General features: G+C 30.7%; 1 protein-coding gene and 1 long non-coding RNA gene across 10 annotated transcripts; both read right to left on the reverse strand.

Moving 5' to 3' along the window:
* Positions 1-367: 367 nt before the first annotated feature.
* Positions 368-2,429, reverse strand: LOC149512643 (uncharacterized). Its single transcript, XR_016332061.1, has 3 exons — positions 2,012-2,429; positions 1,840-1,905; positions 368-1,684 (listed from the first exon to the last, which is right to left on the reverse strand). It is a non-coding gene; the product is annotated as an uncharacterized LOC149512643 (long non-coding RNA).
* Positions 2,430-4,031: 1,602 nt separating this feature from the next.
* On the reverse strand, positions 4,032-9,854 carry LOC111307370 (protein WVD2-like 3). 9 transcript variants are annotated; one of them, XR_016332065.1, is made up of 8 exons: positions 7,382-7,945; positions 6,801-6,886; positions 6,314-6,407; positions 6,132-6,203; positions 5,855-5,965; positions 5,361-5,682; positions 4,869-4,955; positions 4,032-4,387 (listed from the first exon to the last, which is right to left on the reverse strand). XR_016332065.1 is itself a non-coding variant. In XM_089751850.1 (8 exons), the coding sequence occupies exons 3-8, from the start codon at positions 7,931-7,933 to the stop codon at positions 5,368-5,370; spliced, it is 1,230 nt and encodes a 409-aa protein (XP_089607976.1). In that variant the 5' UTR covers positions 7,934-7,937; positions 9,178-9,208; positions 9,740-9,842; the 3' UTR covers positions 5,103-5,367. The 9 variants fall into 9 exon arrangements, 8 of the variants coding, with proteins under 8 accessions (XP_089607975.1, XP_089607974.1, XP_089607976.1 ...); XM_089751850.1 differs by lacking the exons at positions 4,032-4,387; positions 4,869-4,955 and adding exons at positions 9,178-9,208; positions 9,740-9,842 and having other exon boundaries at positions 5,103-5,682; positions 7,382-7,937; XM_089751849.1 differs by lacking the exon at positions 4,869-4,955 and having other exon boundaries at positions 4,034-4,387.
* Positions 9,855-15,299: the final 5,445 nt, after the last annotated feature.

Raw genomic sequence — 15,299 nt, forward strand, 5'->3', positions numbered from 1 at the left:
TTTGAAATTACGAATAGGCAAAAAAATAATAATATGAAAAATAAAAAAAAAATCCAGTTTTCTGACTTTCTTGAAATTAAAATCTTAAATTAATCATGATTATCTAGACGACATGATGTTTCTTGAATTAATTCATCATTTTGAATTTTCTTCCTTTAATTTATATAAAAAAAAATCCGATTTTGTTTGCTCTTCCTAAAATAAATAGTTCACAAGAGACGATTTACAACAATGTTTGTCAACTTTCATTTTCTCAATATCTTAATTTTTTTAGTCAATAAGGGATAATGATCTACGGCTTTATAGTTTATTACGAGTAAAACCGAGGGAGAGAACAAAACAAAACAAAACATCTATTTGTCAGCTGTCTATTGGATCCCATTTTCAATTTTCATACATGGCTAAGATATATCCATTCAAAATGAAGGGATAATTTTTCAAATAATCCTTCTTTAAGGCAAGAAATTAGTCATTAAAAGACTATTCTTATATCTACAAATTCTACCCTACTACTTTTTTTTTCTTTGTCTAACCATACCCTTTCTCCATCTTCTCATTAATTTCCAAAACCAAACATGGAATCACTTATATTTATGTCTGAAACCCCAACCTGCTATATCAAATTAAATTGTAGTAGTTTTTCGCTTTACACATTGCACATTCCTCTGGACAAATAGGTGGCTTTGCCTGCAATGTTTTTTCAATTAAATTCATTTTCATGCATGGTCCCCTAATCGAATAATGCAAGCCTTATATCAGAGCTTTAAGAAAGAGGAGAATTTGATTTCTGATCATCCTTGAGGGGGGATAGAGTTTGGGAGACATAGCAATAAATGGTGTAGCATGGGGCTAAGAAGGTAAGCCAAGCCAGAACCATAAGGGGAGCAGAGCTGGTTTTTTCATGCACAAAATCTGACCCACATTGGCTAGGAAACCGACCTGACCCACATTGTATTAAAAGGTGAGGGGGTGGACGAAGACTAAGGAGCTGGTTCTGGTGATGATGATAGCAGTCTTAAGGTGAAAAAAGGAGTAAATTCAAAGCTTAACTTTGATGGGGAATATCTCCCTCTCATGCAACTAATAAAGTAAAAGTTCCCCCACCTCTCCAAGCTTATATTCTTTGCTACTCTCCACAAGCAAAGCTAATTTGGAAAAAAATTTCAATTGCAAAAAGATGAAACACAACTTTTGTTTCTTGTGTTAAATTTTCTCTTTTCAGTCATGTTTTCACACAATCACACCAACCCCCTATGCAGTTGCTGTTTTTTCAACGAATTTGGTAAAAACAGAGAAAGGTCGGCAGACTTAGGTTAGGTGCATTTTGGAACTCAACGACAAAGAAAGATGTTTTCCAATAGTTTTTTCCAAACCAATGCTCCATTTTCCAAAGATTAGACCGACTGAAATGAAGTTCTAGCAATTTGTAGCACGTTCAAAAAAGGGCATTCCTGTCTTTGACATAGGCCCTAATTTTCTCATCAAAATAAGTAGGCTGTAGATTCTTTTGTTAGAATTATATTACACTGCTTTCATGGCAACTTGCTTGATTGCTGACTCTTGTCGGTTCTCAACGATCAACAAGAATTTAACATTGTAAGAAAAATGCTTGTATCACTTGAAAATCCAAGTTTCTTTAGGAGTTCTGGTGAATGTTTGCCTCCTCTTTGAGCCTTAGGTTTTCCTGTACACCATCCCAGCTGTTAAAGCATTGTTCATAAGAAAATCATATCATATATAGCTAGATTCTAGGTAAAACTCAAGAGTGAAAATTCCTTAAAATTTGCTTCAAAACAAATAACAGCAATATGAAAAAATGGGCCAAAATCAATTATGTACCTACTTAGATTCTTGAATTATACCAGATTCTATCCTCTCTTTATCAAGAGTGATCTCCCAGGCTAGCTACAAACAGAAAGAAGAAAAAATATAAAATGTGAGAAAGCAAAACATGAATCTCAATGCTCAATAAACCTTGAAATCATCAAAAAAAAAAAAAAAAGGTATTGACCTGTTGAGATTTTCATGATTGTAATAGCAACCAGGGTTGATTGTATATATCCAGAGTTGGGGGGAATGAAGCCTGGTCCGACATCATTCAGATGAAGTCTAGAGCTTCAAATCAATGGTCTCGAACCAGACAGCATTCCCCTCAACTGTTTAAGACTTGAAAGAGAGAAAAAGAAGAGAGAGAGAAAGGAGGGAAGGAAAGAGAAGAGTGTAGGAGGGATGACTGTTTGATATTGATTTGGCCATGCAGTGTTTTTATTTTTTCCATGGGCCCTTATATACGTGAGAATGAGTATCTACTTACGTGGGTCAGATGACATAGAATCCTGCTTTCTACAGCTTCCCTATCATGCTTTACACGCTGATTTCAAGTTTTTCAACTTCGATGTTTAAACTTCTTTCCAGGCTGCGTTTGGTTTGAAAGTTCAAAACCCCTCTTAACAAAATTCTATAAAGAACAAATATGGAATTGTCATTGGTTATACAGAAAGTTGAAAATACTTGCAAGCTAGCTCTCATACATGATCATAGCCAGTTTAACCTCTATGTTTCATTACTTTGATTACAGGAAAGAGGGATTGGAACTCAACTGTTCGAACAGAAGACGTGTGCTTACCATTAAATTGAGTCAAACTACGATCTTCTGTAGAGTATTGAACTTATAACTTCAATGAATAGGGTTCAATATCTGTGGGCATCAAATACAAAAGGAAAAAAAAAAACTCGGATGCATTTCATTACCTTTTTTAACATGGTGTGACAGTTTCATTTGACTAAATGATATAGAGTTCTTGAAGTCTTTATTTTGGTAGGTTTTAGTAAAAGATAGCTGGAGGGATCTGTTTCTAATCCAGTTTTTCTTTGTATTTGGTTATCTTTGGTAAGATCATATGGATATGGACATATTTACGAAGAATGCTGCCAAACAGGCCACTGTAAATAGAAAATGAGATGTCAAAAGAACTGAAAATGATATAAAGTTTGGTGGAAGAAATTAAAGCCATTGTTGTTACTGATTACAAAGGGGGTTGAAAATAATAAAAAGAAGACTAGTGATCAAATATTGGGGTCAAAGCAATAGCTTCTTTTAGCATCAGAGAACAAGACTAGCAAAAGCTCTCTTCTACCTGTCAATCCTCCTTCCCAAATCAACTTACATGTGGTATAAAATTTCACATTAAAGGGTACACGTGTCACAACAAATGCCGGTTGATGGAACAATGTAAACCAAGAATTATCAAATGAATGGATGATCATTGCTTGGAGTAATTGATGTTATGATTAGGATTGCTTTTAAGTACAGTGATGAGTTGAAACTAAAGAAAAATATGGGGAGTGGTAAATGCATCATGATCTTGACAAAGGGTGTTTAAAGGATGTCTCTTTTGCTTCCCACTTGAGGAAAAAGGGAAGATGTTGAGGTGGGAGAAGCATCATCAATGAAGGCAATGCCACAAACAGTGTGATTCCAAGCTTAAATGGGAAGAAATACAGGTTGGCCTGTTAAAAGCTTTAGCAGAAGCCAACAAAGATTGAAAAGAAAAATAGAAAGAAAAGAAAATCTTCATGAAGTGATGCTACTGTATTTTAATTATTTAAATGTAACTTACGTACCAAAGAAAAATATTTAAATGTAACTTAATATTATGGTTAAGTCATTTCCTAATAATTTCACAAAAGTCATCCACTTTGAATTGAAAAATGAATTATTAATATGACAACTAATTTGTTTGAGATAATGGCAGACATCTATCTCGCATTTTACATGTGTTTACATGTGTTTAGATCAAGAATCAATCTTGAAAAAAAAAAAAAAAAAAAACCCTATCATAAGAGTTTTATATCCTGCATAATGCAATAAACTTGGTTCAGGCACCCAAATTAATTATTGTGGTACATGTACAGAAGGGAAGGGCAGATATTAAAGGAAAAGCTAGAGGTAGGAATTGCATTTATGGCTTCAAAAAGTATTATTTAAATTCAAGATTTAATTTAATTAATTAATTTATGTAACTACTCTTAAAAAATTAACATTCAACAGATATAAAATTCAAATCTCAAGTATCAAAAACCCCTTCTTCTATCTCCAAATTGTTGTTGGGCAACCCACATTTATTGCCCTCTTATATTTTGTAATGAAATTACAGCTTATTAACTCTTTTCCTTATAATGGAAGGTAAGGCATGTTCCTCAACATTTATGTTTGAATCAAAAGCAAACCTAGGCTCATTGCGAAGTGTGTGAAGTGATTTTGAGGCACTTAAGATGTTGATGGTTCATTAAACCTTCTCAAGTTGGGTGTCTGAAACTTGCAAAACCAGCAACTCAGATGGTATTGAAGTATTTGAATCAACCTTCTCTTCTCTATAAGGGAAAGCTACCAAGAACACCAAAAGAAATTTGGATCAGTGGTTCGGAAAATTCAAGGGCTCAAAATTAAGCAAAATTTAAAGCCAGAATCCTTTTTTACTAGTAAAATTGCTAACACAAATGTGGCATTTTCAGTTCAAAAAGTCATCTTTTGCTGTTAAATCACTAAAAAAAAATTTTAAAAAAACTACCAACACTATGTGCTTTACGCTCCATGGGCATCTTTTTCTCTTTTTCTTTAAGACCTTTTCATGATGAAGCTTGCCATATGGCCCATAACCAAGCAAAACAAGTATTTCCATTCCATAAAAAAAGCACAACTTCCAACCTAATAAAGCACCCCTTAATGGCCCCTCTACCTAACTTTATCTTCATTTTTCATCTCCTAAGGGAGGCAACAAGCTTAACTCCTCACACATTACCAAAAAAACTGACAATTTCCGTACGCAATCTTCACTGAGTTCAAAACTTTTTATAATAGTTACTACCTCTACTTTCTACACTTCCACATCCCATAGAGACAGTGAATCTTCCAACTGGGTCAACTGGCAGCAAATGCAAGTCGTGTCCGGTGGCTGTTTAGGAATACGAACACTCAGGAAAATATGCACCAAGACTGTTAGTGTTAGTAAAAGATAGCAGCAGACTAAAAGGATGCAAGAGTGGAGGATTATACAGGAAGTAGTCTGTGCCTCCGTTCACCATAAGCTCAAAACAAAGAGTTGGAAATCTATGATAAAATTTATTGAATTGTTCAAAGTGAAATGGAGTCTCTTGGCTTTGTCAAATATTACAACAAATCAGGGACTTTTTATATGTATGAAAAGGTTATAACTTACAGAAATTTACACTTAATAATAACAATACCAAAAAAGCAACGAGTCTTTGCAAATTAAAGGAAGCAAAATACACATTCTTTAGAGTTGTCACAATAAAACACGAGAATAAACCCTTTCCACATTTTAAATTAGAAAACTTACCGGACACTCAAGAAAGGAAATTAATGTCCAAGTCAATGTGGCCATTTGCCTTGGGTGGAACTGACTCACTCATCTCTTGCACCTTCATGGTTTCATCTTTCAATTTCAAAGTAGTATGGCCATTCTGGACATTGTTCTGATTCTTCTTTTTGTTTGCTGAACCAAATGTGGTGGCAATAGTGTATTCTCTTTGACTACCCAAACTGTGGCGATTTCCGTGATGAGTAGCACCTTTTTCCTTCTCCCCTTGAGTTGAAGCAACTGCATCACTACAGCTCTTCCTCCGACCTAGCTTTGGAGACTTTGCACGAGTTGGTGGCATCTGGCATGCATACAAAACAGAATATCAAATTTTAAGCAAAAATGCTCAGAAGATGCTATAACTTTATCAACAAAGAATCAGACAACAATTGTTTCTGATACCTGTTTCTTAGTGAATTAGCTGTTTGACCAGGCTAAATGACATTAAAGATTAATAAAAATCTGCACTATACCTTTTTCAGCTCAACTTTTGGTGGTGGTCCCTCATGGTAGAAGCTTGGCATTGGGCTTGCCTTGAATGTCAAACTCTTTCTAAATTGCTTGATGGCTGCCTCCCTCTCTTCCTTGAAAATTTTCAAAGTTTTTATCAGGAAAGAAGCAAAAAGGAAATAATAGAATTACCAGTCTAGGGTTATTTTGAATTATAATATTTGCCTCAGACAATAAACTTGAACTTGTAGACATGAGAGAAAGAGAAAGAGATGTAGGTAGCATGGTGAGTTGTTGCACCTTAGTCCTGGCTTCACTTTGGGTTTTCTCAGCCTCCAGAGCTTGGTGTTTCTCCTCTAGTTTTGAATAGAACTACAAGAAAACAACAAATTGACAAGCATCTGTGTTTCAGATTTTGCAGATGCACTTTGGCTATTAAAGTCAAGGCAGATGCAGATAGCATATTGAAGTCAAGGCAATACCTCCTTCCTCTTCTCTGCACGTTCAGAGCATCTAAATGTAGGAGCTGATGCAACAGTTGACTTGGGCTTAGCAGTCCGTGAAGAATCCAAAGTGCTTTTTACAGTCAAGGGATAACATCGGTGATATGTGGAAAGGGAGATGATCTCATGCTTTGTCATGTTCATGCAGTATCCGTGTCCCAGAATACAGGAATAGACTATGCAATCTAAATGCATTTTTAAAATTTTATAATGATAAACATTTGCATTTAACTATGGTCAAGTGCTCATAATTTGACAAGTTTTTTCGTTAATTGAGCAAAGTTTTCTCACAATTACAAGAGTAACACGTGAACATTTTAGAAGATAATACCAGCGTTCAAGATACCACCTTTTTATCAGAAGGTATATCAATTCGAACAGAAGGAGAATGTGTCAAAGATGTACAACAAAAATCAAGTGTAGAAAAAGCATGATTGAACTTAAAATACAGGTAGAAAGAGGATACGTGGAAGTAACAGAACAAGATTCATCATCATAAGGATGCTTCTTGTTATTTGGTTGCAGAGGCTTCCTCAAGACCAAAATTGGCTGCTGAAAAACATATAAAGACTTCATGAGCAGCCATAAGGGGGGGGGGGGGGGGGGGGGGGGACACAGAAAGGAAATTTCTAAGTCTGTAGTTGATCAATTCTATGATACACCTAACACTGCTATTCCTATTGGAGTCAACATTTCTATTTCTGAATTTATAGTTTAAAAAAATGAACAAGCTATTAATTGTGGCACAATGTGATTCCTTCAGGTTTCCATTAGCATCATTTAACCAAAAATGATGTCAAAATAAATCAAAATTCCAGAGGATGAAAAGTTTTCTGATATTATCAATTAATATAGTTGTCGTCAACAATTTATACAACTTCTAACACATATAAAACTTGATCAAGGCCTGTGCCTTGTACAATAGCATTTGCTTGAGTACAATTTATTATTATGCAGTTGCAGGGACCATGGAGTTTAAAGGAGGAGAACAGGTGGCCAATAGTGAAGCAAAACAATCAACAGAGAAATCTTGATAAGAAAGATTACCTGATTCTGTTTTCTTGTATTTGGATGATGTGCACCATTTGTGTTAGAGGATTTGTTCACATCATTTCCAGCATCAGATTCAGCCACAGCAGGACGAGTTACGAATGAAGCACGCTTTTCAGTAGCAAGAGCAAATGGCTGTGGAACAGTGTGCTTCATTCGAACATTTTCTGCAGCTAGTTTTGATGCATGCTTGGGTACTCTTGATTTATTATTCTTTGTTTTGACTCTATCTTGTTTGACCCTATCCTCAGGCAGGCCAGCCTCAAGGTTGGAGCTTACAATGCTCTGCTCTTCCTTACCATTCTCAATATGACTTAGTTCAGATTTCTCAACTGAGTTTTCAGTAGTGCATTCCTTCACCTCATATTCTTTTGCTTCAGTGCCTTCTTTTGTACCTTGGAGCTCAGGATCCCCATTCACATATGACTGCATGGCATCGTGATGACTGGGAAATGTTTCATTATTTGAATCTTGTGAAACACCATTTGAATAAACTATTACACAATCCGATTCCTTGTCCATGCAGATCTCTGTAATTTCTACTCCCATTGAACTGCACATATCAATTGGAACATCCATATTGCCATCAGTAACTTTGATGTTAATTTACATAAAACCATCAAAAAGTTCAATGACATTAAATTGATTGAAATCATGCTATCTCAAAGCAATCAATCAATCATACAAGATGCAACGGGCATGTTAATTTGCTTCTAGAAAGATTTATCTCATTCCCCCCAATGAAAGCAGAACAGCAAGAATAGCAAAGATTCTATGAAACCCTGATACAACAGTATGACATCATTTCTTCAATAACAATTCAAATGGCACATAAAAAGAATGCAAGATATGATATCAGGGGAAAAGAAAACACTTTGCTGTTACAGAAAGACTTCAAGATAGCATCTCTCTTCCTCAGCGCCCAATTAAGTCATGCTCTCTGAAAGGACTTTTTCAACTACACTCATTCATCAAAGCCTAAGCATCCTCCATACAACCAATGGCTTCTCCTCTCCCACAAACTAAACTCAATTACAGCAGTAGTGAAACTAATCACTAAAAAGAAATTAAAGAACCGTTTTGGTGGAAGATGAATGGCTCTTTAAGGTGGAAGATGAAAAGAAAATGAAGTACTTGCAATTACCAAAGATGTTCACATCAAGCCAAAAAGCATGAAAATTGACAAATAGAAAATACATAATTTCTTTTGAAAAAAAAAAGGCTTCGCCAGCATGGAAAGATAACTTTGATTTCTTTAAGAAAAAGAAGCAACAAACAGAATCATTTGTATCTTAAAACATGGAGTTATTAAAGGACATAAAAGGAAGTATAATTAAGAATAGGGGCAGAACATTACTCGGAAGTATGGCGTGCTAAGTCCATAATTACAATAAGAGTCCAAGTAACTAACTCAATCATACAACAAAAAATAAAAATAAAATGCAACAATCATGGGTCAAAAGCCATACCAAAAGAAGAAAAAAAAAAAAAAAAGAACAATCAAAATAATAGTGAACAAGTTTTTGACAGAGCAAAAGAATATTCCTATTATTTAAATTTAGAATCAAGGGAATTCAAAAATTTCAGAATTGATTCTAAAATCAATTCCATTCACCTGAAGACTGTAATATCTAATCATAAATTATACTAATGAAAAAATGATACATACAAAAACATAGCTAAAATTTGTGTTTCAATTGATATAGCATCTACTTAAAACACAGATATGCACTTAAAGCCTCACAATCTGATTCAATACTCCAAAAAATACCACCCAAAAAAGATAATAATACCAGCAATGGTTATTGAACCTCCATTTGATTCCTGGAAAATCAAGAGAAAAATAGAATCTGAAATGATTATGCATAAAAAAATCTTGCTTTCTAAGAACAATCCAAATTTTCAACTCAACTAAACAGACAACAAAATTCAATTGTTTTCACACCACAGCCATTAAAATTCAAATCTAACACTAACCCAACATTTGTAGCCATCAAAACCAACCAAACAGAAAAAAAAAATCAAAATTTTGTATTCTGTAAATGTTGGTTTTACATTTATTTCTGTACCAAGTACAAAACAAAGTACAGACTTTAACACCCCAAAGAAAACCATGACAAAAACACCCATTTAAAAAAAAAAAACACTACGAAAGATATGATATCTAAGTTCAGATCAAACAAAGAAACAAAAGAAAAGGATATCTTGAAATTCAAAGAGGGACATTCAAAGACAAAGATTTGAAATTTAAAACTGACATTTTTCAAGTGCATGCATTGCAAGAAGAAGAAGAGGAGATCACTAGTTTTGAAGAGTGGCAAAGAGAGTGAGTGGCAAATGCGGTAAATTACTTACGTTTTTGGTCCGATCTAATGAACAAATGAAAGCTCTTTGTTTTGCCTTATCGAGCTGTGTCTTCTATCTTTGTGTGTTCTGTTTTGCTTCTGTTGGAGAATGTTTCTGTTATTTTGAATTTTTTTTTTTTAATATATATGTAAGCTGGTTCGTCGGTGCTAACGGTGTTACTTAACGCCGTTATCTAATTTTTTATTTTTTCTTAAAAAAAAAGAAAAAAAAAAAGAATGGGTTTGATTCTGATTTTGGGATGGTAGAATCTTTTCAAAAGATATTTCCCTAAATTTTGGCTTTTCATTTGGCTGCCTTCTTTTCTTTTTTTTAATTTTGTCGTAATTTACAATTAAAAAAAAATTACTTACCATACAGTATTAATTTTTTAATTGGTTTTTGATATATTGTCATAAAATTTTTCATTATGAGATTAAAAAATTTATATATATCTTATTTTTTTATTTTTTAATTTTATTAATTTTGTTTATAAAATTTACGATCTTCAACAATAATAATGAAATAATTTCTCTTAATTTTTTAAGTATTTTTTTTAAGCTTTGGTACATATTTTAAGTATTGTATTTCTTTTTTTTTTTGGTCGCAAAGGAAGAGACAATGAACCAATGCAACTTAAGAATTTATATTGAGACAATGACACATACATTTAATTTTAGAACTTATAAAATACTCGACTACTTGAGCAATTAATTAGTAGCTCAAATTTATTATAAATTTATCCAATTTTAAAACTTTATTAGCTAGTATATATATTTAGATTAGATTGCAAAGCAATACAAGCCTTTCACAAAATTTGTTGAAAATGGTAGTAATTGAAAAAAAAAAAAAAAAGGATTATGGGTCATTTTATATAGGAATCATAGTCAAATTTGTCATTATATTATGGTCAATGTTATTTTATTATTTTACTTTTAATTTCATTTAATTTTTTATTATATTTTTAAATAAAAATTAACGATATTTACAAAAAAAAATGTCCAGTTATATTAACAAAATAAAATATTCTAATTCTGTTATTTTTTTTAATTTAAAAATCAATGAAATTAAAAATATAAAGACAAAATTCAATGAATTTTACTATGAAAAAATATTGATCTATCCATATTTTATATAATTAGCAAAAAGAGATTTTATTTTGATATATAAAGATTTTTGAGTTAAAGGACTCGTATGTCTTTCTTTTTCATATTATTTTTTCCAAAAAAAATGTTTTTTTCATTTTCTAATTTTCGAGATTGAGAAAGTATGTCCTTGAAGTAAATGCAACTGTGCAAGTTATCCTTTCAATGTCTGCTCTCTTTTTTTTTTAATTGTAAAGGAAGACTAACGCTTTTACAAGGAAGGAGAGAGACGTCGAGATCGAACTCATGCCTAAGTGACTTTCAATCCATCTCTTAATCGCTGGACTAAAAGGAAAAAGTTAATGTGTGCTTTATCTAACTCATCAGCAGTGCTTTCCTTGGAAACAACTTCAATCAATATAACTCATACGATCAACATCAATTAAATTCAGGTTAATTTTTTTAATTTTTATACTCACTCTAATTAATTAGATCAAACATAACCTATTCTTTTTCCAACCAAGATTTGTATAATCTTAATAAAAAGCCTGAATTTTTTTTACTAATTCGAAACTTAATTTGTTATTTAAAACATCAAAATTTAATCCTAATTATTATCAATCTTAAATTATGTTAAGCATTTTTATGGATAAAAAATTTTTAAACATAATTTTAGAGTATTGGTTGGGGAGTTTAGTTGCTATAAACACAATGTAGTTGTCAGATTCGTCCAGAAGATGTTCATATCTTAACCAAAAAGTTATGAAAGAGAAGATGTTTCCATCCAAGTCAAATAATTGTTGAGGTCCCATCCTTGATTATTCCTCCTTAACCCTTTTGATAAAGGCCTAACACCCTCTAATTAATTTAATACCCACTCCTTTGGCTTGCATTTCCCAATTTGACCCATACCCTTTAAGTTTGGTGACTAAGGGGCTAGCTCTTTTTTTGGTGTCTTGTTAGGCACCAAAAATGGTCCCATTTCTCTACTAGTTTCAAGCCTAATGTATATCTCTTTCCTTGCATAAAAACTTCCTCATTTAATTCTTCATTCAACTAAAAAAAGGTTTATATTATATGATTTTTTGAAGCCAAATTCATATGTTTTATGAAAATTATTTTTGGCTTGAATTGTTAAAGAGGTTTGTCAGTTCATATTCACAAATTAAATCAGTTCAATCACACGCAAAACTTTGTAATTAAACTTCAACTTATGTTGCTAAAAATTAAAACTGATAATTTATATTATCGTATCGTGTAAAATATTATGTTTATATTATATTTTATACAAAAATTATGTATTATAATTCATATCAATACGTAAATATAAAATATAATATTTTGATTTTATTAAATCTATATATATAATTTTTTTAAAATTTTAAATCGTGTTATCTTCGTATTTTTTATTCATATTATTTTTTATCATGTTACCGTATCATATTTTAAATTATCAGATCTATTAAATATGATGGTACAAATGTATTTTGGTTCTGATCCTTTTATCTCTAATTATAAGGATTCAAAAAGTACTTAAAAAGTAAACTCTTCTTTATTTTTATTTTTTTTCAAGTAAAGCTAAGGAAAGTTTTCACTTAAATATATAATTTATCTTATAGAAATGAATCCCTCAATTTAACAAATGTAGGATTTCTTTTACCTCCATTTTAATATTCCTTCTCGAGTGTAAAAACAACATACCTATCATATGACATGAATTTCACGTCTAGATATAACAAACATATCATAAAAAGAATGATAAATAGAAACAAAGTTTGCTTTGATACTATGTTAAATTCTAAGATGGATATTCAATTTAAAATCAGAGACCTGTTTATATTTATTTGCCCAAATTTCGTCCAATATAACTTATTGTGAGATTTACTTTATTTTCACATCAACACAATCTTATCTCATATTTTAAGAATATTTTATACTTTTTGCTTTAGAAATCTTAATTTATTTATTGATATTAAGATATAAAAAATTTTTTACTTATATAACAGAAACACGGAATTTTAAATCATTTGATATTTAAAAGCGTGCCTAACTTTGTGGGTTTTTTTACTAAATATGAAAAGAAAATAAAATAGGAATTTCACATTTGAATTGTTCGTGAAAAAATTGTGTGGAGCATAGTTTCCATACAGTTGGTAGGCTAAAAGCTCTTATGGTTTGTTGCATGCAATATTTGATCTCCAGGTATGTTGTTGGTTAAGATTATTGGGGAGGCAATTCTTGCAATTTCCTTTTATGATTATGTCTCCCAAAATCCCAGGTTGTTTCACTTGTAGCCAACTTCCATTTTCTGCATTGAAAAGCTTCCTCCATCTGCACCAAACCTGAAAAACATGTATGAAAAAATTTTCCTTCTGCTTTATTAAAATAATTAGTTATCATCAAGACTTGATACTATTTCATTTTCATCTAATTAATATCATGTATTTTTCCCTAAAATTAAGCTAAGTCATTGATCATAACAACAATACTCATCTTAATTAGGATTTTAGAGAAATGATTTGGATTTCGAAATTACGAAATTTATAGTTAATAAAATTTAAAACACTTGAATATATATAAAAATTATATTATTTACAACGAAATTAGTAGAATGATTCGTAAACCTATAAGTATATCTTAATTTAAGATGGTAGATCATCAAATAATTATTTTAATTATTAATGGATTTGATTTCTAAAAGTTTTGAAGTTTGAAAAGGTGCATCAAAATATTATTTTTAACATGTAATTTTTAATAAATTTAAAATTAAAATTTCAGTATCGAAAATTCTTTCTCTATCATCACACTACAAATTTTTAAAAAAAAATGTGTTATGATGCATTAGAAGGTTGAGTTTGATATTTAGAGAGGGAATTAGGGGCAATGATAGATAAGTAAGATTATGGAGCAGATATGGAAGGCAGGGTGAGCCCATGGGGGAGCATCGGTGAGCTGTGAAACTATGACTTTAGGTGTAGGGAGGGTGGAAGAAGAATAGAAGCGAAGTGAGTGGAGTAGAAGGAAGGGTAAGGCATAAAAATAGAGCAATGATAGAGTGGGAGCCACATATCCACCCTGTATCAGGCCTTTTAATCTTCAATTTCAAGTCAATGATTGATCATCTTCATGGGTCCCACATCCTAGATTGTACATGCCAACGGCTATGATTGATGACCATCACCTCTATTGCTCTATCATCAGCCTCTCTTTCCTTGTAACTACTATCGCTTGATTTGGAGATTGGCAATTGAGAGGTGGAATCTAGTCACTTTGTATGGTAGCATTTAAACTCAAATTCTTTCGAGGTAGGTTTGGATAATTTCATATTTTGATTATTTCAAATTTGAATATTTAATTATTATAATTTAAATTATTGAGTCTAAGTCATTGAACTTTAAATTATTAAATTTTAAAATCAAATTAATTTAAATTTAAATTACTCGAAATTAAATTATTTTAAGCTGAATTCATTTAAATAAATTAAGTATATTTAGATTATAATTACATGTTTTAGTAAGTCAACTTCGATCAAAATCAAAATTCCAACGAATTTAAATAGTTTTTAAATTCAACTCAATTTTATTAATTCTTTTAATCGCATTTAAATGATATATATGTATTTTTATTTTTTAAAAAATCAAATTTGAATCTCTCATTTTATTTTAAAAAATATTATTTTCTCAATTAAAAACTTAAAAAAAACAAAAGTATATAAAAAATAAATACATAAAATTGTTTCATTTTATTTATTTTCTTTAACTATGTAATTAATAATCTTCTTTGTAATCTTTTAATCAAGAATAAAGTTTAATTTCAAATCATGATTGACTCAATCATGATCACGTTTTAAGTGAAATTCTTACAAAATAAAAGTATTTTATTGTAATTTTTTCCCCTTTCTATTTATAAAACTAGTTCAATTTTTTTTTATTCATTCCATGAGGTGATAATAATTTTAACTAGAATATTGCCCCACTTCGAGTGAGGATTTTCTTGTTGTTTTAATATATTTATAAAAAAAAATTTAATCATAATAATAATATAATTAAACAACTTATGTAATACTAAATCAAAGGTAATTATTCTAAAATATTGGCTTTTCAGAATTATTGTGTTATGTTTATTTAAATCCCTTTATCTTTAAAAAAATATTTTTCTTTTGTATATCTTAATAAATTTTAATATAAATCTAACCATATTTTGTTAATTATGAAAATTAAATATATTGAAAAATATTATTTATAAATTATATAATATAAATGTATTTAACTTTTAAAATATTTATACTTATTATATAATTTAACATATATATTAATATTTGTGATTTAAAAAATATATACATTTTTTATGTTGTCAAAATTTTTATTGATAGTGACATAATTGTAAAATAAAATTATTATTTAAAATGGACCCTTAAAACTAAAATTATGAATCAATTATTAATAATAAATATCAATTTTTTTATATGATAGATTGTGTTTTAACGT

The sequence above is a fragment of the Durio zibethinus genome, chromosome 22, assembly GCF_047325235.1.
Source record: "Durio zibethinus cultivar Kanyao isolate XHJ-2024 chromosome 22, ASM4732523v1, whole genome shotgun sequence".
NCBI lineage: Eukaryota > Viridiplantae > Streptophyta > Magnoliopsida > Malvales > Malvaceae > Durio > Durio zibethinus.